The sequence below is a fragment of the Rhinopithecus bieti genome, unplaced genomic scaffold (assembly GCF_001698545.2).
Source record: "Rhinopithecus bieti isolate Rb0 unplaced genomic scaffold, ASM169854v2 scaffold_23405, whole genome shotgun sequence".
Taxonomy (NCBI): Eukaryota; Metazoa; Chordata; class Mammalia; order Primates; family Cercopithecidae; genus Rhinopithecus; species Rhinopithecus bieti.
The window spans coordinates 901137-922430 of NW_016811519.1; the positions used below are offsets into that span (position 1 = coordinate 901137).

The following is a 21294-nucleotide window of genomic DNA, read 5'->3' on the forward strand; positions in this document are numbered from 1 at the left end:
GGTCTGGGAATATAAAATTTCTAAAGCTCCTGAGATAAGTAAAAGCCATCTTAAAGGCCTCACTATCAATTTAAGTAAAACATGACTAATATGGTTACTCATACTAACTTTATTAAAAAACAACAACAACAACAACAAAAACACCAGCCTCATATTCCTCCATTTGAGAACAGTACTTTCAAACACTGTGGGTGGGAACGCAAAATGCTTCAACTCATATGCAGAGAAATGTAATGGTGAAATTACCTAGCAATTTTACTTGTAGGCTTCCCCAAGATACACTGGCAAAAAATATGCAATGACACATGCAAAATGCTGCTCTATGGTTCATTCTCGCATTATTCATAGTAACATATAGCTGAAAACAACTCAAATATTCACCAAATGGAGAGTGGTTAAATAAATTACAGTACATCCATAAAATGTAACACATAAAATGCAAAGTACAAAGCAATGAGGAAGATGGCTACATTCTTATATGGAGTGATCTCTAGGATATGTGTTTAGGTTAAAAATGGAAATGTACAAAGCAGGCTGCATTTTATTATGTAAAAGGGGAGCATATAAAATCTATGTATTTACTTGTATTTTCAAAAAGAAACAAAATATAATCAAAACTTAATAAAAATGGTTATCTATAGATGGAAGGGAAAAGGACAGAAGCCAGAATTCTGACTCTACCTTATTTTGTCTATATAAAACTACATTATACTCTCAACACAATTAAAAAATAAAAAATAAAAAAATCCTAGTATTAGAGAACAAAATAAATCTATAAGTTGGTGGCTGCATGACACAAAGACAAAAATTACTTCAAGTGACTTTAAGTACAGTATTTTGACTCTACATTCTAGTGGGATATGTCCTAAAGACAAGAAAAACAAAACCCCAAATTGCATTTAACAGCCTTATTGTTACTAGTAATACCGTATTATTTAGAAACACATACATGTTGTGATACTTATGTAAGTAACAATATCATTTAAAGAACCAAGATATTCAGCATAAGATAAAAAAGATACAAGTATAATGCCCAAAATTAGCCTGTATTTAAAATTTGAAATTTCACCATTAATTCATGATTTACCTAGCACTACCTACTAAAAAGACCCAGAAACAATGACAGCCAGTAGGAATGAACATGCCAGCATCCAAATTGTTGCTTCCAAATAGTATTTTCTATTAAAAGGATCAGGGTTCCTTGGAAACATGGCTGATTCCAGGTATGACGCAGGAAGCATACACGAGCCTGGGACGTCTTACTGTTCCAGAAAACAAGGAACTATCAAATATCAAAGATAAATGGGGGAAGAAATTAAAAAATACAGGAACCAACTTAGTAATTCCTAATGGCTAGAGATGGCACAATGTGAACATCAAAAAAGAATGATGACTGTAACTGATCATAAATCCAATACATAAAAAACCTCAAAATAATAGACCTAGGCAATCATCATCAATGACTGTTAGAAACATTAAATGAAAGAGCAATGTGGAACTTTGTGACAGATGGATTAAGCTTTCAACACCTAAATCAATTACTAATTTTAGCATCGTCAGAAAGACATTCTATACCTCCTGAAATGATGTAACAGGAAAGCCACAATATCATTTATTAAGTATTCTTGTGAAAGAAACCGAACGTGGATCTGACCAACCCCCTGGATCTGTGCCGTCCAATACGGTAGGCCACTAGCCACATGAGGCCATTTAAATTTAATTAAAATTAAAACATCGTTTCAGTCGGGCACAGTGGGTCACGCCTGTAATCCTAGCACTTTGGGAGGCTGAGGCAGATGGATTACCTGAGGTCGGGAGTTCGAGACCAGCCTGACCAACATGGAGAAACCCCATCTCTCCTAAAAACACAAAATTAGCCAGGTGTGGTGGCACATGCCTGTAATCCCAGCTACTCAGGAGGCTGAGGCAGGAGAATTACTTGAACCTGGGAGGTGGAGGTTGTGGTGAGCTGAGATCATACCAGCCTGGGCAAAAGAGTGAAACTCCATCTCAAAACAACAACAACAACAACAACAACAACAACAACAACAACAACAACAAAGAAAAACTGAGAGTTCCTCAGCCCCACCAGTCACCATCCAAGTATTCAATAGCTAGTGGCTACTGTAATGGATAGCACATATATAAAAAATTTCTATCACAGAAAGGTCTACTGCGTACCCTCACTACAGATCTAACCCACTCTACAGGAAATGCAGCGAATACAGAAGCTAATTAAATGACACAAAGAAGCAACCTAACAAATCCAGAATGTTGGGAAATTCTGTAATGACCTAGTTTCTTCACCAAATAAACGGAGGGAAGAGAAACAGTTACAGTGGTAATAGCTACAGACTTGAGAGAGAAAAACAACCAAAAATCAAACCAGATATGTGGATCCTGTTTGGATCCTGATTTGAACAACATAATCATAAATGAAACATTACTGAAACTAGTGGAATTTAAACATGAATTAGACACAAATAAATTATTAATCTTATTAGATGTGATATTGGCATTGTCACGGGAACGGCACTTATCTTTCAGAGATATATGCTACAATGCTGACTTTTTAATGTGTGAAACATGTCAAAGATTGCTTTAATATACTCCAGGAAAAAGCAAAACAAAAAAAATCAAAAGCAATTTAAGGCCGGGCGCAGTGGCTCATGCCTGTAATCCCAGCAATCTGGGAGGCCAAGGCAGGTGGCTCACTTGAGGTCAGGAGTTCGAGACCAGCTTGGCCAACATGGTGAAAACCCATTCTCTACTAAAAATACAAAAACTAGCCAGGCATGGTGGTGGGAGCCTGTAATCCCAGCTACTCAGGAGGCTGAAGCAGGAAAACTGCTTGACCCCAGGAGGCGGAGGTTGCAAGTAAGCCGAGATTGTGCCATTGCACTCCAGCCTGGGCGATAGAGTGAGACTCTGTCTCAAAAAAAAAAAAAAGTAATTTAAAAAGCTGGAGGGTGTGGGGTGATGAAACCAGACTGCTAAAACCCTGACAACTGCGGCACATCTATGACTGGAGGGTCATTAAACTCTTCCTCCACTCTTCTACATGTTTTAAATTTTCTGCAATAAAGCCACTGTCTAACTCTGCCTGTCATGTAAACCTACACTCCTTTGACTATTCTGCCCCTCAGTTTAGATTCGCCAACTCAATTATCCCTTAGACCATCTTTAATACTATGTCTCCTCCCCTTCTTTTAACCTAGTATCTGATCAGTCACATGCTCTTGCTGGCACCATATCGTCTTGCCTTCAAACTCTGGACCAAAATTCTCCACACTTGTCGGTTTCAGTGTGCTTCACCAAATTTTCCTAAGTTCTCTTGTTGTTATTTCCTTATTCTTCAGCATGCTCCTGAAGCTACTTGTTAGGACTACAACATAAAAGGGCAATAAAATATGCATTCCAGTATTTGGTTCTATGTTAACAAAATCTTCATTTATTCAACGCTCTGTACGTTTTTGTGACAAAGCTCATTTCTAACAAACGGTTCTGAAATTCAACTTATCAACCACATCAAATGAAGAGAGAGACTTGGCTTAAGGAATCAAGAATAACTCCTCTAAGGATTTGATTTTAAAACAACAAACAGGCTGGGCGCAGTGGCTCACGCCTGTAATCCCAGCACTTTGGGAGGCTGATGCAGGTGGATTACCTGAGGTCAGGAGTTCGAGACCAGCCTGGCCAACACAGTGAAACCCCGCCTCTACTAAAAATACAAAAATTAGCTGGGCGTGGTGGCACGTGCCTGTAATCTCAGCTACTTGGGAGGCTGTGGCAGGAGAATCGCTTGAGCCCGGCAGGGTTGGAGGTTGCAGTGAACTGGGATCACGCCACTGCACTCCAGCCTGGATGACAAGAACAAAACTCCATCACAAACAAACAAAAAAAGTGACAAACAGGAGATGGAAAAGATAACCACTAGACAAATCTTCCAGTTAGACATAGTAAGGGTAAGGAAAATGACTCTACGAATAGCTGTCTTATACAGCATCAGCCAAATCAATGTTACGTTAGTCAATAATTTGTTCTCTGTAAACAATAATAGGTTAGTCAATAATTTGTTCTCTGTTCATTTACACCTATGCTTATTTTCTCCTTAGTTTCCTAAATTTCCCTTTTGAAAAACTGAAATGCCTCTCCCACAACAGAAAAGGTAAATTTTCATCTGAAATAAGGAAAGAAAACTGTAGTCTTAGGACCAGACTAGCTTCTGAGTTTAGGGAAGAATCCCAGAAGACAAGACAGGCAAACATAAAATCAAAGTCAAAAATCTAGAGACAAAGACACAAATATAAAACCCTTCCATTGCTTTTTAAAGAAATTATATCAAAAGTGTCTAGATATTTCCACCTTTTAAAATATTTCTTTCAAAATGCCATCTAACTGGTTTTGAACTATGTTTAGCACAGACTCAAACACAAATGAGACATTTATTAAAAAGTTGCTTTTGCCGTAATCGCAGGCTACACTACTGACAAAACCCATAAAGTTTAGATTTTTGGTATCATTTAACAACAGAATTAAATTTATTGAACGTGCTGGAATCTGGGTGTCAACAACTAAAGACTAAAACACGGATTAGTGTTGTCAGGAGGTTATTTATACCTGTACACGGTGATTAAAATAAAACTAAAGATACCTGGTTGTGCTCGACTCTTCTTTGCTTGAGTGTTACCGGAGTCTTTGCTCTGCCCTTTAGTGGTTCTCTCTTCTCAAGCTTGAGCTCTATTTTAGAGTCTGGAAATAACATTAGAGAAACCGTTACTCTCTGAAACACTCAATAAAGGATGATGTTATCCTAATAATAATCAGGAACCCTGGTTTTAGGCACATTAAAAGGTAAGAAACAAGTCTACTGGTAATACCTCACTAGTCCAAAATTGTTTAACTGCAATTTGTCTTGAAAACTGTTTCATTATTTAACCCATTTTTGCTTATCTCCCTTACCCTTTCATCTGACAACCACTTCCTCCTACCTATTCTCCTTTCCTTTATCTGGGACTAATAGCTTTGAACATGAAGTGAATTCAAAATGCTCCCATGAAAAGCTTTTCACTAAGAACAATTTAGATGTGGAAAAAGGCCACTTAAAATACATAGTTGTTACCATTGTTTTGTCCATACAGTACGCTACTACTGTACAGCAAAGGTTGGCTTACTAAATTAAAATTTGGAACACAGAAGGGAAATTTTAAAAATGAAAAAAGCCATATAGTATACCAAGCTTCTATAACAATAGATGATAACTGCCATAACATTAGTAAGTACAGTATAAAAGTTTTTTTGATGTAGTTACAAAAAACCTAGGTACAACTCAGGTAAAGAATGAATCTTGTTCACAGAATACGACCAATCACAGGTCACTTGTCATCCCATTCCTTCAAATAAAAATAACATTTCTTTGAAGAGAAGCCAATATTTATATATTACTTGTCACCATGATAGTTATTATTAACCTAACAATGCAAGGATATGTATTTTTTAATAGGCTTCAATATTCCAGTCTCCTAGTCTTAAATTCATTATCATTTGAAAATCTAGGTTTTGAAAAGACTGATTTTAGTTAACATCCCTGGCCCGGCGTGGTGGCTAACGCTTGTAATCCCAGCACTTTGGAAGGCTGAGGCCGGCGGATCGCCTGAGGTCAGGAGCTCAAGACCATCCTGGCCAACATGGTGAAACCCCGTTTCTACTAAAAATATAAACATTAGCCAGGCGTGGTGGCAGGCACCTGTAATCCCAGTTACTCGGGAGGCTGAGGCAGGAGAATCGCTTGAACCCGGGAGGGGGAGGTTGCAGCGAGCCGAGATCACGCCATTGCACTCCAGCTTTGTGGATAAGAGCGAGACTTCCTCTCAAAAAAAAAAAAAAAAAAAAAAAAATTCCTCCTTTTTGTAGACATTTATCATGGTATAGCAAAATTAGTCAGTTATTACTTCTAAAACTTCTACTACCAAAAATTTAAGTTAGATTACTTTCTTATCAAAGAGACAGAAAGGAAGTCAATTCTAAAGTTTTACATGAACTCTATGATGAACCTGTGCAAAAAAGTGGTCAAGACATCTATATATGTCTTGCTAACTTTCCATTGTTAATATTAGTTAGTCCAGAATCTATTTAATAGTTGCAGGTTTCCCAAAAAAGAATAGTGATTTTTATCATGTTAGTTTAAACAGTTCAATATTTAGGACTAAGATTTCAAGTCTATCTCCCAACACTTCTATCAATGGACCTATCAATATATCTACGTTTGATACAACCCCCAGCAATTTAAGAACTAGAAAGCACAAAGTAAAAAAACCATCAGTAGTGGAGAAGAAATCAATTAAATAAGGTATCTGGTTACAGATCAATTCCTCTTATAAATTTAGATTCCAACAGTCAATAAAAACATGGTCCTCAAACAGAAGAAAAACCATACAATAATCAGAGTATTTTCAATCATACCACGGAAATGTCAGAGTGAGTTTCAATGATGAAATGGAAAAGGGGTGTTCATATACAAATGTTTAACTTGTTGCAACTCCAAGAATAAAGCACACATAACAACATGTTTCTGGAGACCACACAACACTGTTCAAATTTAACAACTTTTATTGAATTTGCAGAAGCATTCTACAGTAATACATTTTTAAAAATCACACAGCACTCAATAGGTACATGTATACATGTACATTTCAGAAGACAACAAATAAAATTACTCTCAGAAAGTTGCAAAGAGGGACATGTATAATCTAAGAATGTGGTAATGGCCAGAGGGAGTACCCAAGAGACCATATTTTATTATGCTTAAGGCTACTATTTTCCACAATACCTCTGCAGTTACTCTTATCTTACAATCATAGAAATGAAAAGATGATAATACACTGCTTTATACAGACACACAGATACTGGGATATAGTATAATTTCTTACGGCTTTAAACAAATTAAATTTGCTTTTAGACTCTATATTGTTAAACTTAACTTTCCACAAAATACAATATATCATGAAAGCAAGGTAGTATTTTTTAAAAAGCCCCATTATCTGACAAAATAGATGGTGAACATGCACTATCCCAGGATATCTATTATCCAAAGAAGTGTTTCTCAAAGTGTGGTCCATGGTACTGGTCCATGAATTGGTTGCTACCAGTCAATGAAGAGGTAAATTACTTGCATCAGAGTGTAAATCAATACATTGCTTTAGCTATTAATACCATTTTGCTAAAAAATAAATCCTGTCATTGACTTAAAAAGTATCTCTAGATTTAAATTATTGTGCATGCTTATCTTGCCTGTGGATAAGTAACAGCTCGTAGACTGGTAGTTTGAGTTGCATTGATCTAGACTACTATTTACGATTGCTGTTGCAGACATGAGTAAAAAACAAAAGTAAGAAAATATGAGCAAAAATATGGACAAGTTATGGAACGTGAAAAGATACTGAGATAAAAATATCAAAAAGAACAAAATCACTGTTCTGAATGTGTAACAAATGTTTAAATCTGTCCTAGGTATAAAGGAGGATGCATATTACTCTATTAAACAGTAAAGACTCCTTATATCCTAATTAGAATTTTCTTAGTTTTGGAGAATTGTAAAAGCATACGTAAAGCAGGAAATAGAAAACAATTTGGAGACTAATATGTGATCTAGAAAGCTTTAAATTGTTTGTACCAGGTTTCCTACCTATGCAAATCTTTAAAAAAGAAAAGTAGTTCTACACAGGCAATTATTTTTATACTGTAATTTGATGGGTAGAAGCTTAACATTTTGTAATTAGCCCTATCTGGAAACTAAAACAACCTTAACAGAAAAGAAAATGTTGGCATAAAAGTTTGAAATAAAGATAGGTGTCTTTTTGTTCTTAATTTTACTAGTGTTTATTTCCACACTTTTTAATTACTTTGCATACTTCTCCTCCAAATAATGTTCCACCTTTAAAGGGAGTGGAAGCCAGCTTATTCTTAGAAGTTAAATTAATTTTGCAATCTTTCAGCCAGAGGTATCGACGACCTACAGTGGAATTTCCCATAGTATGGGCAGCCATCTTCACTTCATCAAATGCAGCTTCACAAATATATGAGGCTGCATCATATGTTTTGCTCAGAATCCCAAGTGCTTGATGGGTACGACTAGGATCTGAGCTAAGAATCTGTGCAGCTTGACTAATGTCTGCCTGCATAGCCTTAGCAACAAAGGCAGTGTGGGTTGCAATCTGCAATGCTGATGCTGCGGCTTCATATGCTCTACAGAGTGCTAAGTCTAACTGTTTATGGTAAGACTCAGTGGAGGTTGCTTGAATACCTGCTGGTGGAGTGGCTTCAGAAATAAACCCTAGGATTTCATCATCTACTTTTGGAACTGATAATATCTGTGTTGCCTCCCTGGAAGAAACTGGATATCTGCATGCCAGTGAAGGCAGCTGCCTGTCAACTTGCTGCCATTCTTCTTCAATTACTTTTAAAATAGATTCATGGAAGGGAAAAGATAGTTCTGAGGCATCTATTTTATCATGCTGTGACTGCTTAGACACTTCTAGACCTAAGGTAGTGAGTGAATGAGAGACAACAGTTTTGGCAAAAGAAGACGGCAAAAGTTCGGATCCAGGTATGTTCTGAAATGCCACAAAGGAACCTGAATCCCTTTCCTCCACTGACTTCTCACTCAGTCTAGGGACTTTTCGTGGAGGAGACAGGAACTCAGTTTCTTGAAACTTAGATTGATCAATTCTCTTCTGTATGTTTTCTACATCCAGTGGGGGTGTAGAGTTAGAAGTTCCAGGCAAACTACCTGTCCCACCCTGGACCAACAGAGAATTGACATAATCTCTGATTGCCTGGGCAAGTGGCGGAGAAATTAGTTTTGAGCTCTCAGACTCTTCTAGTGTTTTCCTTTTACTGGAGAGAGGCGACTGATCTGAAATATGGGACCTCTCAGGACATAACAGTTGAATTCCACTTTTTTCTCTACCGCAAATATTTTCTACTATGTCTTTATAGCAAGCAGTGGTGGTTTCTTTAATCAGTGAAGGAGAAGCTGCAGCAGAGACCAACATGGCACTGTGTTCAGGCTGAGAAGATGACGAAGAACTTTTCTCTAAACACCTATTATGGCTAGACTTGCATGAAATAAACAAATTCCTTTCAGAGGCTAACTTCTGCAATTGTCCCCTGCCAGGCAAGTTTGTGGCAACAAGAGGCTCCCTAGGTAGGTCTCCCTTAGAAGTATGTACTTTCTTAGCTGACTGTAGTTCAGTACTGCCCAAAGGAGGATGGGTGGAGATTTCAGGAAAAGAAATACCCTGAAAAAATCCACCACCAGAGGCAGTAGTTCCAAGTTCAGAAAAAGGAACAAAATCCCTAGTGGACTTCACTTTCTTGTGTTCTTTCTTCTTTCCTGTAGAGGCAAAAGAGGCAGGAAGTTTAAGCATTACCTGTGTTTGAGCTGATTTTATTCTTTGCCTCTTTGCTAAAAATAGTGCTGTCAAAGGAAAAGACTCTATAATTTCATATTCTGAACTGATCTGCCAGATTTGCCCTGGTAGACACAGCTTATTGAGATATAAACAATTTGGATCAAAATAAATAACCACAAGTCATATGAATTAAAAGTTTACAAAATCAAGTTGTACTTACAATTTTAAAGGACATTTATTTCACGTCCTATCCTCAAAAAATATTTAAACATCATGATCAAATTTTTTTTTTTTTTTTTTTGAGATGGAGTCCCCCTCTGTCCCCAGGCTGGAGGGCAGTGGCCGGATCTCAGCTCACTGCAAGCTCCGCCTCCCGGGTTCACACCATTCTCCTTCCTCAGCCTCCGGAGTAGCTGGGACTACAGGCGCCCGCCACCTCGCCCGGCTAGTTTTTTTGTATTTTTTTAGTAGAGACGGGGTTTCACCGTGTTAGCCAGGATGGTTTCGATCTCCTGACCTCGTGATCCGCCCGTCTTGGCCTCCCAAAGTGCTGGGATTACAGGCTTGAGCCACCGCGCCCGGCCATCATGATCAAATTTTAAGATACTATCTAGTCTACTAAAAATGTAGTCAAAATATTTGCTTTAAAGTTGCCTTCAGGTCAGGTGAACAAAAACTGTAAACAATTTAAATGCCTATCAATAGAGAATAGAGAAAATATGCCATATTTAAATGCTACTATGTATTATGAGGAATAAACAGATATGTAACTAATCGGATTAGATTTCAAAAATAAAGGAGTAAGAAAAAGCAAGTGATAAAATTTAGCATATTGTTTATATAAATTTTGTATTCTCAAAGTATAAAATAATACCATGTATTAAACAGATGTGTATGTGAAATATAAAAACAAACTTGAAAGATGGGCATTGAATTAGTAGTTACTTCTGTGGAGGTGACAGGTACAGATAAGTACAAGGAACTTTGCCTTTACTTGTAATACTTTATTCTCTCAGAAAAATGGGTTTGAAGCAAAAAAGACAAAGTTAGCTTGCAATTTCAGGTGACAGAAAATTACAAATTTGTACTATGTTGCTTCTTATAATTTTCAATAAAAAGTATTTAAATCAAATTACAGAATTACTCTAATGACATGAATAAAATTTGTATATCTTGCCAATATTGTTTTAAATTTTACTTTCTTCATGGTCACTGTATTTTGAGTGTGAAAAAATTACATACATTTGATTAACACATCATTTAAAATTTTACCTTCTTCATTGTCACTATATCTGTCAGAATCATTACTTCCATTCTGCCTTGTATTTTCTGCTGAAGAAGAAATTGTTGGCAGAGGAGTAGAAGATCTTGATTCTGTTCCTTGTTCCCTCAGTTTCAAAAGCTTTTTCTCATACAGCTTCCTGGTTGTTCCTGGATTAAGGCAGAACTTGCTTTAGTACTTGTATTGTTTCATTTAGGGTGCAGCTCAGACACTATATTCAGCAACATTTTAAGCTATTTTCACTCTTTCTTTTTCTAAACTCAAGTTCTTAAAAATACTATATAATGTGGCCGGACATAGTGGCTCATGACTGTAAACACACCACTTTGGGAGGCCGAGGCGGGTGCATCACTTGAGGTCAGGAGTTCGAGACCAGCCTGGCCAACATAGTGAAACTGCATCTCCACTAAAAATGCAAAAATTAGCCGGGAGTGGTGGCACATGCCTGTGATCCCAGCTATTTGGGAGGCTGAGACAGGAGAATCACTTGAAATTGGGAGGCAGAGGTTGCAGTGAGCCAAGATCACACCACTGTCCAGCGAGGAAGTGAGACACCGTCTCAAACAAACAAACAAAAGGACAGACATGGTGGCTGATGCCTGTAATCCCAGCTATTCCAGAGGCCAAGGCAGGTGGATCACCTGAGGTCAGCAGTTCAAGACAAGACTGTCTAACATGGTGAAACCCCATCTCCACCAAAAATACAAAAAATAAGCTGGGCCTGGTGGTGGGCGCCTGTAATCTCAGCCACTCAGGAGGCTGAGGCAGGAGAATTGCTTGAACCCAGGAGGTAGAGGCTGCAATGAGCTGATATCACACCACTGTACTCCACAGAACTATATAATGCACTGTTTTTATAATAGGTGTTTTTTTGGGAAACGACATTTCTTTTAATAGCATGAAATACACAGTAGATTAATATAGGCCTTACTGTAGACCATCTACTGAAAACCCATGTATGACTATTTTTGACTGAAGTCTTGCACTTGTGTATTTTCTCTACTACCACGTAATAGTACTTGCCAACATAGAAAAATCACATATAAGCGGATTGTACCTCTATGAAAAATAATTATGATTAAACTTCCACAACTCTAAGGCATTAATATGCCTGTATTCAGTTATGGGGAAAAGAAAAGTTCTATAAATCAGATTTAAATATAACAACTTTGCAGTTAAAATGACCTTTTATGGAAAACACGTATCACAAAGCAAAACTGATTACAAATTCTTAACACATTTGAACATCAGTGACACTTTAAAACCAAAGTAGATTTTGTCTTACACTAACTGTATCTTTACTTAACTTCTGTAAGATGAGCAAAATGACAATGGATATTTTTAAAAGCAACATGTGTCCAGAAGTGTTATATAAATAGCTTTAAGATGAACAGGTCATATATCAACATATAATTTAATGTAGGCTGATATTATAACACACATTTTTCAGTGTCTCCCTTTTGGAATTTCTTTTTTTTTTTTCCAAGACAAGGTCTTGCTCTGTTGCCCAGGCTGCAGTGCAGTGGTGCGATCATAGCTCATTGCAACCTTCAACTTGTAGGCTCAAGCAATCCTCCCACCTTTGCTTCCTGAGTAGCTGGGACTACAAATGTGCACCACCATGCCTGGCTAATTTTTTTAAAAATAGAGACAAGGTTCACTATGTTGCTCTGGCTGCTCTTCAACTCCTGAGCTCAAGCAATTCCACCACCTTGGCCTCCCTAAATGTTGGGATTACAGGCATGAACTACCATGCCCAGGCCTTTTAGAACTTTAAACAAAAAAATTTTTTAGAAGTGTTATATATCTGTTGGTAATTGTATATGAATAAGCTTATGATTATTTGGAAGCATCTTATACATTAAAACAAAATATTCTAAATCCTTATTTGCAACTATACCTATAGCAAAGCCTACCAAATCTCTAGTGTCCACAATTTTATGTAACTGAGAAGATCAAGACCAGATGCAGTGGCTCATGCCTGTAATCCTAGGACTCAGGGAGGCCTAGGTGGCAGGACTACTTGAGCCCAGGAGTTCAAGACTAGCCTAGGCAATATAGTGTGACCCCATCCCTACAAAAAATACAAAAATTAGCCAGGAATGGTGGCATGTGCCTGTGTTCCCAGCTACTTGAGAGGCTGAAGTGGGACTGCTTGAGCCCAGGAGGTTGAGGCTGCAGTAAGCCACGACTGCGCCACTACACTCTAGTATGGGCGACAGAGCAAGACCTTATCTCAAAAAAAAAAAAACCCATCAAAATGGAATTTTCTCATCCTGAGTTTTAAAACTAAGGCATAATCAACACTGCAAAATCTTCATCACCTAAAAGTAATCCAACAATGGAAATCAGTGTATTTAGTTCCAGGTTTTTGTTTTTTAAGGGTATAATTATTCAATTCCAATCAAGACAGGACTTTCAAAAGGGTACTTTTAATGATACATGAAAAAGGGGCTGGGCGCAGTGGCTCACGCCTGTAATCCCAACACTTTGGGAGCCTGAGGTGGGCGGATCACCTGAGGTCAGGAGTTTGAGACCAGCCTGGCCAACATGGCGAAACCCCATCGCTACTAAAAATATAAAAATTAGCCGGGCGTGGTGGTGGGTACCTGCAATCATGGCTATTCGGGAAGCTGAGGCTAGAGAACTGCTTGAACCTGGGAAGCAGAGGTTGCAGTGAGCCAAGATCATGCCATTGCACTCTAGCCTGGGCGACAAGAGCGGAACCCTGTCTCAAAAAAAAAAAAAGGTACTATGCTAGGAATTTAATAACCTCATTAAGAAGTCTGTCACTAACTCACTTTTTCTTTTTTCCTTTATTTATTTATTTTTTTGAGACAGGGTCTTGCTCCACTGCCTCTGGTCAAAGTACAGTAGCCATCATGGCTCACTGCAACCTTGACCCCCCTACCACCTCAAGCAATCCTCCTGCCTCAGCCTCCTAAGTAGCTGGAACAACAGACTTGTGACACCACACCCTGCTAATTTTAAAATTTTCTGCAGAGATAGATCTCCCTACGATGCTCATGCTGGTCTTGAACTCCTGGGCACAAGCAATCCTCCCACCTTGGCCTCCCAAAGTATTGGGATTACAGGCATAAGCTACTGTACCCGGCCACTAACTCATTTATTTGGGCAATTCTGCCCAGCTATGTTACCTCAGATTTTCCTCAATTGTCATATAAGACCCATATCTCAGCAGAAGTACGATATAAGTGGCCGGGTACGGTGGCTCATGCCTGTAATCCCAGCACTTTGGGAGGCCGAGGCGGGCAGATCACGAGGTCAGGAGATGGAGACCATCCTGGCTAACACGGTGAAACCCTGTCTCTACTGAAAAATACAAAAAATTAGCCGGGCGTGGCAGTGGGCGCCTGTAGTCCCAGCTCCTCAGGAGGCTGAGGCAGGAGAATGGCGTGAACCCGGGAGGCAGAGCTTACAGGGAGCCGAGATTGTGCCACTGAACTCCACAGCCTGGGTGACAGACCAAGACTACGTCCCAAAAAACCAAAAAACAAAACAAAAAGAAGTATGATACAAGCACTGTATAAAACAATCTCAACAACAGAGGTAATTTTGGAGATTATCTAATTCAATCCTCTCATTTTATTTCACTCATTTAGAGTCAAAGAAACACAGGTTCTGCTGATACAAATGATTAATGACAAACCAGTCCTTAGAACCTAAACTAACTGCTAAGCAAAAGGAGAAAATAATTTGGGGTCCTGCTTCAGAGAAAAGATACTGTATTTGAAATTTTATCCACTTACCTACAATAGGACCAGGATTCACTCCGTATTTCACAAGCTGATCCAAAAGATCTTCATTAGTGAGCTCTGTTACATCTAGATCATCTTTATCATCTTGTCTGGGTTTATCAGTTTTTTTTGTGGCTTTCTGTAAACAAAGTCCAGTAATCATTTCTATATGAATTAAAGTGTTCACTTACTAGATAATAATCTGTATAACATAAACATGCAAACTCACCACCAAGTTGGTTTATAGTACTATTAGGCCTTAGCAATTTGATTAAATTAAGAGCAACTCATTATTGGAGAACATTTTCTAAGCTGAACTGTAATCATACAAACCGCACAGCCAAGCAAGTAACTTAAATTTTAAAGACATTGTTGTTAAAATAGTCCATTTTGGACTATCTAAAAGAGGTAGTAATAGCATCAAAAATGCAAAAGAACAAATAAAAGTAAAACTGACTCTGGCTAACACTTTCTTTTAAAGAACCCTTCTTTTTTTTTTTTTTTTTAAATGATACAGGGTCTAGCTCTGTTACCCGGACTGGAGTACAGTGGCACTATCTCCGCTCACTGCAACCCCCACCCCCCAGGCCGAAGTGATCCTCCCACCTCAGTCCCCCAAATAGCTGGGATTACAGGTGCGCACCACCACCCCTAGCTTTTTGTATGGTTTTTTCTTTTGTAGAGATGGGGCTTTTGCCATGTTGCCCAGGCTGGTCTCAAACTCCTGGACTCAAGTGATCAGGTCACCTTAGCCTCCCACAAGTGTTAGGATTACAGGTGTAAGCCACTGCACATAGCCTAAATAACCAAAAATTGTATTTCATTTCTTAAAGCATATACCCCAATGGCAAGGGAAACAGATCAGCATGAAACTTGGAAAGTAAAGCCAGACTGGGCTTAAAAATTTTCATCTAAATGATCACGAATGCTACTTACTAACTTTTTGATAATCCTTCAAAGTTTAAATTAATCCAGGAAAGTTTAAGAATTTACCATACAGGCTTACACTTGGATATATATACAGAAATGATTTTCTTTAAATAGCATATGAGAACTTAAGAAGGCCAAATGAATACAGTTGGCTCTCCATTCTCCCAAATGAATACAGTTGGATTCTACATTTGTGAATTCAACCAACCACAGATCAAAATACTCGGGGAAAAAAATGACAATACAGCAATAAAATACAAATAAAATACAGTATAACAATTATTTACATAGCACTTACATTGTGTTAGGCGTTATAAGTAATCTAGAGACGATCTGAAGAATAAGGGAGGATGTATGTAGGTTACTACACCACTTTATATTAAGGGACTTACTAAAGCATCCCGAGTTTGATATCCATGGCTGGGTCCTGGAATCAATTTCCACCCCAAGGATAGGAGACAGGACTGTAAACTCCTTGTAACATAGCTTTTTTAGTAGCTAGTTTATGACTTAGGAAGGAAATCTGACAGACTTCATGGTTACATTATCACCTTTGACACAGTTTAGTCACCAGATTAACTTCTGTACCACTAGTTTACTAAAAATAGTCAAAATAACTTGAAACAAACTTTGAGGGAAAATTTAAAAGTTTTAAAATTAATTTATACAAAGGCAATATTTACTGGAAAATTATAAATTTCCAAGGTTGAACAAATAAAAGGAAGCAAAAGAATGGATACCTTTTAAGACTGTGGCAAACAGCCTGACAAACGCCTCAGTGATCACAGAAAAAAACATCAGAGTGCCGAACAAAAAAAACGGCTAAACAATGGCAACATCAAAGTCAATTTTACGAAAAGGCTAAAATTATCAAGTTGTATGGAATGTTCACTTTCCAACCATATTAGGGGAAAAAAAATCAGGCATTATTTGGCTACGTACTGGAATTCCTGTTTTTAAAAATAAAAATGTTCTGACCTCGAATTGTCAGGCTCAAAATTTTTTTTTTTTTGAGACCATGTCTTACTCTTATCCAAGCTGGAGTGCAGTGGCGCAATCTTGGCTCACCGCAACCTCCGCATCCCAGGTCCAAGTGCCTCAGCCTCCTGAGTAGCTGGGATTACAGGTGTACACCACCATGCCTGGCTAACTTTTGTATTTTGAGTAGAGATGGGTTTCAGCATGTTGGCCAGACTGGTCTTTAACTCCTGACCTCAAATGTTATGCCTGCCTCAGCCTCCCAAAGTGTTAGGATCACAGGCGTGAACCATGGAGCCTGGCCTGAAATACTTCAAATAAAGCAAGATACGAGAAATTCTTTTTAAAAAGCTGCTAATCGCTAATCATTCTATAATCAGAAGCCAAAAAACCCTCACCAAAAAGATAGCTGCTCATAAGAACAATTATGTCAACTTGAAGAGTTACAGTGAGAGCAGGCTTTAATTCACATACACTGCACTGACCTAGACCTGTCAGGCTCAAATCTGGAAGCAACCCACACCCGTAATATCCAAATAGTTGCCTAGAGTCTAAGAGTTCTAAGACTTCTTTCAAGAAAGATTTAATCAAACTTAATCCTATGTTACTGACTTACTCAAATTTTCCAAAAAGTGCAGTCAGGTAGTAGAGAAAAACTAAAATAATGCTTAAAATAAAAATAAAGGCCGGGCGCGGTGGCTCAAGCCTGTAATCCCAGCACTTTGGGAGGCCGAGACGGGCGGATCACAAGGTCAGGAGATCGAGACCATCCTGGCTAACACGGTGAAACCCCGTCTCTACTAAAAAAATACAAAAAAATTAGCCGGGCGAGATGGCGGGCGCCTGTAGTCCCAGCTACTTGGGAGGCTGAGGCGAGAGAATGGCGTAAACCTGGGAGGCGGAGCTTGCAGTGAGCTGAGATCCGGCCACTGCACTCCAGCCTGGGCGACAGAGCGAGACTCCGTCTCAGAAAAAAAAATAATAATAAAATAAAATAAAATAAAACATGGGAAAACAATCAATCACGTTCAAATTATTTGTACACAATCCCCACTACCATGAGAATGTTCAACTTACTATCAATAAAACATAGAGGAAATTCGAACTTTTTTTTTTTTTGAGATGGAGTCTCGCTCTGTCACCCAGGCTGGAGTGCTGTGGCCGGATCTCAGCTCACTGCAAGCTCCGCCTCCCGGGTTCACGCCATTCTCCTGCCTCAGCCTCCCGGGTAGTTGGGACTACAGGCGCCGCCACCTCGCCCGGCTAGTTTTTTGTAGTTTTAGTAGAGACGGGGTTTCACCGTGTTAGCCAGGATGGTTTCGATCTCCTGACCTCGTGATGCGCCCGTCTCGGCCTCCCAAAGTGCTGGGATTACAGGCTTGAGCCACCGCGTCCGGCGAAATTCCAACTTTTCAAACCTGCCTGAGAGGTTTTCAAGAAATCTCTTTGGGCCAGGTGCAGTGGCTCATGCCTGTAATCCCAGCACTTTGGGGGACCAAGGCAGGTGGATCACTTGAGGTCAGGAGTTCGAGATCAGCCTGGCCAACATGGCAAAATCCTGTCTCTATTAAAAATACAAAAATTAGCTGGGTATGGTGGCACACGCCTGTAATCCCAGCTACTTGGGAAGCTGAGGCAGGCGAATTGCTTGAACCTGGGAGGCGGAGGTTCAAGTGAGGTTGCAGTGAGTCGATATCGTGCCACTGCACTCCAGCGTGAGTGATACAGCAAGACTTTGTCTCAAAAAAAATCTTAACTCTTTTTTTTTTCTTTTTCAAGGTGGAGTCTCTGTCGCTCAGGCTGGAGTGCAGTAGCACCATCTTGCCTCGTTGCAACCTTCCACCTCCCAGGTTCAAGCAACTCTCCTGCTTCAGCCTCCTGAGTACCTGGGACTACAGGTGCACACCACCACGCCCAGATAATTTTTGTACTTTTAGCAGAGACAGGGTTTCATCATTTTGGCCAGGCTGGTCTCAAACTCCTGAGCTCGTGATTTGCCCACCTCAGCCTTCCAAAGTGCTGGGATTACATGCGTGAACCACAGCACCCAGCCCAAAATCTTAACTCCTATTAACCACTATTTTGGAAAGGTCTTACCTATTTCTGATTCTTTACCTAGGGCCAGAGAATCTGTTTGCAATGTGTAGCCCAGGTGATCTGGATGCAGCGTTGAGACAAGCAACAGAAAGCAGGAGCACTATCATCCTTATATTTTTATTCCAAGCATCTAACAATTTCTAAGAAGACTGATATAGGAATAGTCCCCAATAAATGTTTTGTCAAATCCGGGGAAGGAAAAAGTAATTTATTTTTGAAAATCCATTTCTTATTAGAAATAGCAGGCCTATCAAATCTAAGTAGAAAACCAATTCTCGGTTGGGTGCAGCAGCTCACGTCTGTAATTCCACCACTTTGGGAGGCTGACGAAGGAGGATCAATTGAGGTCAGGAGTTTGAAACCAGCCTGGCCAACATGGTGAAACCCCATCTCTAATAAAAATAGAAAAATTAGTCAGGTGTGACGGCACACGCCTATAGTCCTAGCTACTTGGGAGGCTGAGGCTGGAGAATCACTTGAACTGGGGAGGCGGAGATTGCAGTGAGCCAAGATTGCATCACTGCACTCCAGCCTGGGTGTAAGGCCAGACTTTGCAGACAAAGAAAGAAAAGCAAGAAAAGCAAGCAAGCAAGCAAGCAAGAATGAACGAACGAACGAATGAAAAAGAGAAAGAAAATCAATTATCTTATATTTCCTTCAAACATAATGAAAAACTTTAGCTGAACAAACATATCTTAAATAAGTGACCAACAAATCTACACAAGGTAAGTCAGATAGATGAAAACCAAAATGTGATTTTTTTTTTCTGAGATGTAGTCTCACTCTGTTGCCCAGGCTAGAGTGCAGTGGCATGGCCTCCACCTCCCAGGTTCAAGTGATTCTCCTGCCTCAGCCTCCCAAGCAGCTGGAATTACAAGCGCGCACCACCACGCCTGGCTAATTTTTGTATTTTTAGAAGAGACAGGGTTTCACCACGTTGGCCAGGCTGGTCTCAAACTCCTGACCTCAGGTGATCCACCTGCCTCGGCCTCCCAAAGTCTTGGGATTACAGGTGTGAGCCACCATGCACGGCCAAACATGTGATTTTTAATCTGTCAGGAAAAAAGCTCCAGAAAAGTGATGTCATTTTATAAATCCCAGATTTAATAAGGATAAAAAATTAGGAGGCAGTGTGCTGCACATGATTAGCAGTTTCAGTCAGGAAAAAGGAAGCATTAGTTGCATTAAATTCTGCCTCCAGAAAACTTTGTTCCTTTAAGTAGATCACTTAAGAGTTTCACTCAAAAATAGTGAGTACCTACTACGCCACCCGATGATCTCTAATGTATTTTTCAACTTTAAAACCCAACAGTTCTATGATATCACCTATGAGCTACTGTAATACCTTTAATCTCTACCTCTAGTATAAAGATGCTGAACCATAACATTATAAGAGATTATATCGGGCACTTACTATATATCATGTACTGAGTTGTGTTCCAAGTGTCTTTGCATTAACTCACCGAATCCAAAAAATCTATGGAATAAGATACTAATATCTCCATCTGACAACTCAGAAAACTGAGGTTCAAGTATGCACTTCACTAATTCAGGAAATCTGCATGCTATGATATACACGTCACTTTCACGTATCTACCTTGTTTCCTGAAATTGTATTTTAGTAACTTTGCATTGTATTGCCCTAACGTTAAAGACAAAAATTCAGAAATCATTTCTTGTAATAGGTATTAATTACTAAGCACTAGACACTTCACATATGCAACGGCATGTACTCCTCAATCTGATTAAGTAGCTATTAGATTATTCCTCTATTTCAGGTGAAAATAGAGGATCTTAGATTAAGACACTGTTCAGTGTCATATGAATAAGGGGCAGACCTGGAATTTGAATCTATAACTCTATGATTCACAAGTCTGTAAACTTAACACCTTATTATACAGTGGTGGTCAATTTGTGATTTAATTAACATTTCCTATTGGTAGCATACTTTTTATTGTTCTTTTCCAAGTCTTCAAATATTTCCTATTGATAATTCGTAATTTGGCCAGGAGCAGTAGCTCACACCTACAATCCCAACGCTTTGGGAGGCCTAAGCGAGAGGATCCCTCGAGGCCAGGAGTTCAAGATCAGGCTGGTCAACATAGTGAGACTATCTCTATAAAAATTTTAAAAATTAGTCAGGCATGGTGGCATACACCTGTAGTCCCAGCTATTTCGGAGGCTTGAGCCCAGGAGTTCGAGGCTGCAGTGAGCTACGATCACACCACACAGATGGGCACGGTGTCTTATGCCTGTAATCCCAGCACTTTAGGAGGCTAAGGAAGGCAGATCACAAAGTCAGAAAGGAGTTTGAGACCAGCCTGACCAACGTGGTGAAACCGTCTCTACCAAAAACACAAAAATTAGCTAGGCGTTGTGGTGCACGCCTGTAATCCCAGCTACTCAGGAGGCTGAGGCAGGAGAATCACTTGAACCCGGGAGGCAGAGGTTGCAGTGAGCCGAGATCACGCCACTGCACTCCAGCCTAGATGACAGAGCAAGACTCCATCTCAAATACACACTCATAATTCACCAGACCAGATCATTCAAGAATATTATGCTCCACTAGATCCAAATAGCTACACCTTCATGTTCTGCCTCTTAGAACAAAAGGCAGACGGCCAACTCTGTACATGTTTCTTTTGTGTCCACAATCTAGATAACTTCAACACATAAAATATTGGTAGCAAGACACATAAAAGCTTAGAAATAAGAAAACAAAATAAAAGCAAAACTTTTAACATGCAAAGTTTTGTCACATTACACCAAGTGAATCCAAGAGACTATGGTAGAGGCTGAAATGAAAATTTCTTTTTTAATTAAAATATTCCCCATA

General features: G+C 39.2%; 1 protein-coding gene across 1 annotated transcript in view; it reads right to left on the bottom strand.

Moving 5' to 3' along the window:
- Positions 1 to 6586: 6586 nt before the first annotated feature.
- Positions 6587 to 21294, bottom strand: part of TMPO (thymopoietin) — a 23560-nt gene continuing 8852 nt past the window's right edge. The window contains exons 2-4 of the mRNA XM_017893967.1: positions 14466 to 14592; positions 10686 to 10844; positions 6587 to 9394 (exon numbers count right to left, since the gene is read on the bottom strand). Of these exons, the coding sequence (XP_017749456.1) occupies positions 7872 to 9394; positions 10686 to 10844; positions 14466 to 14592 (1809 nt within the window). The 3' untranslated portion in view covers positions 6587 to 7871. The remainder of the gene's footprint in view (positions 9395 to 10685; positions 10845 to 14465; positions 14593 to 21294) is intronic.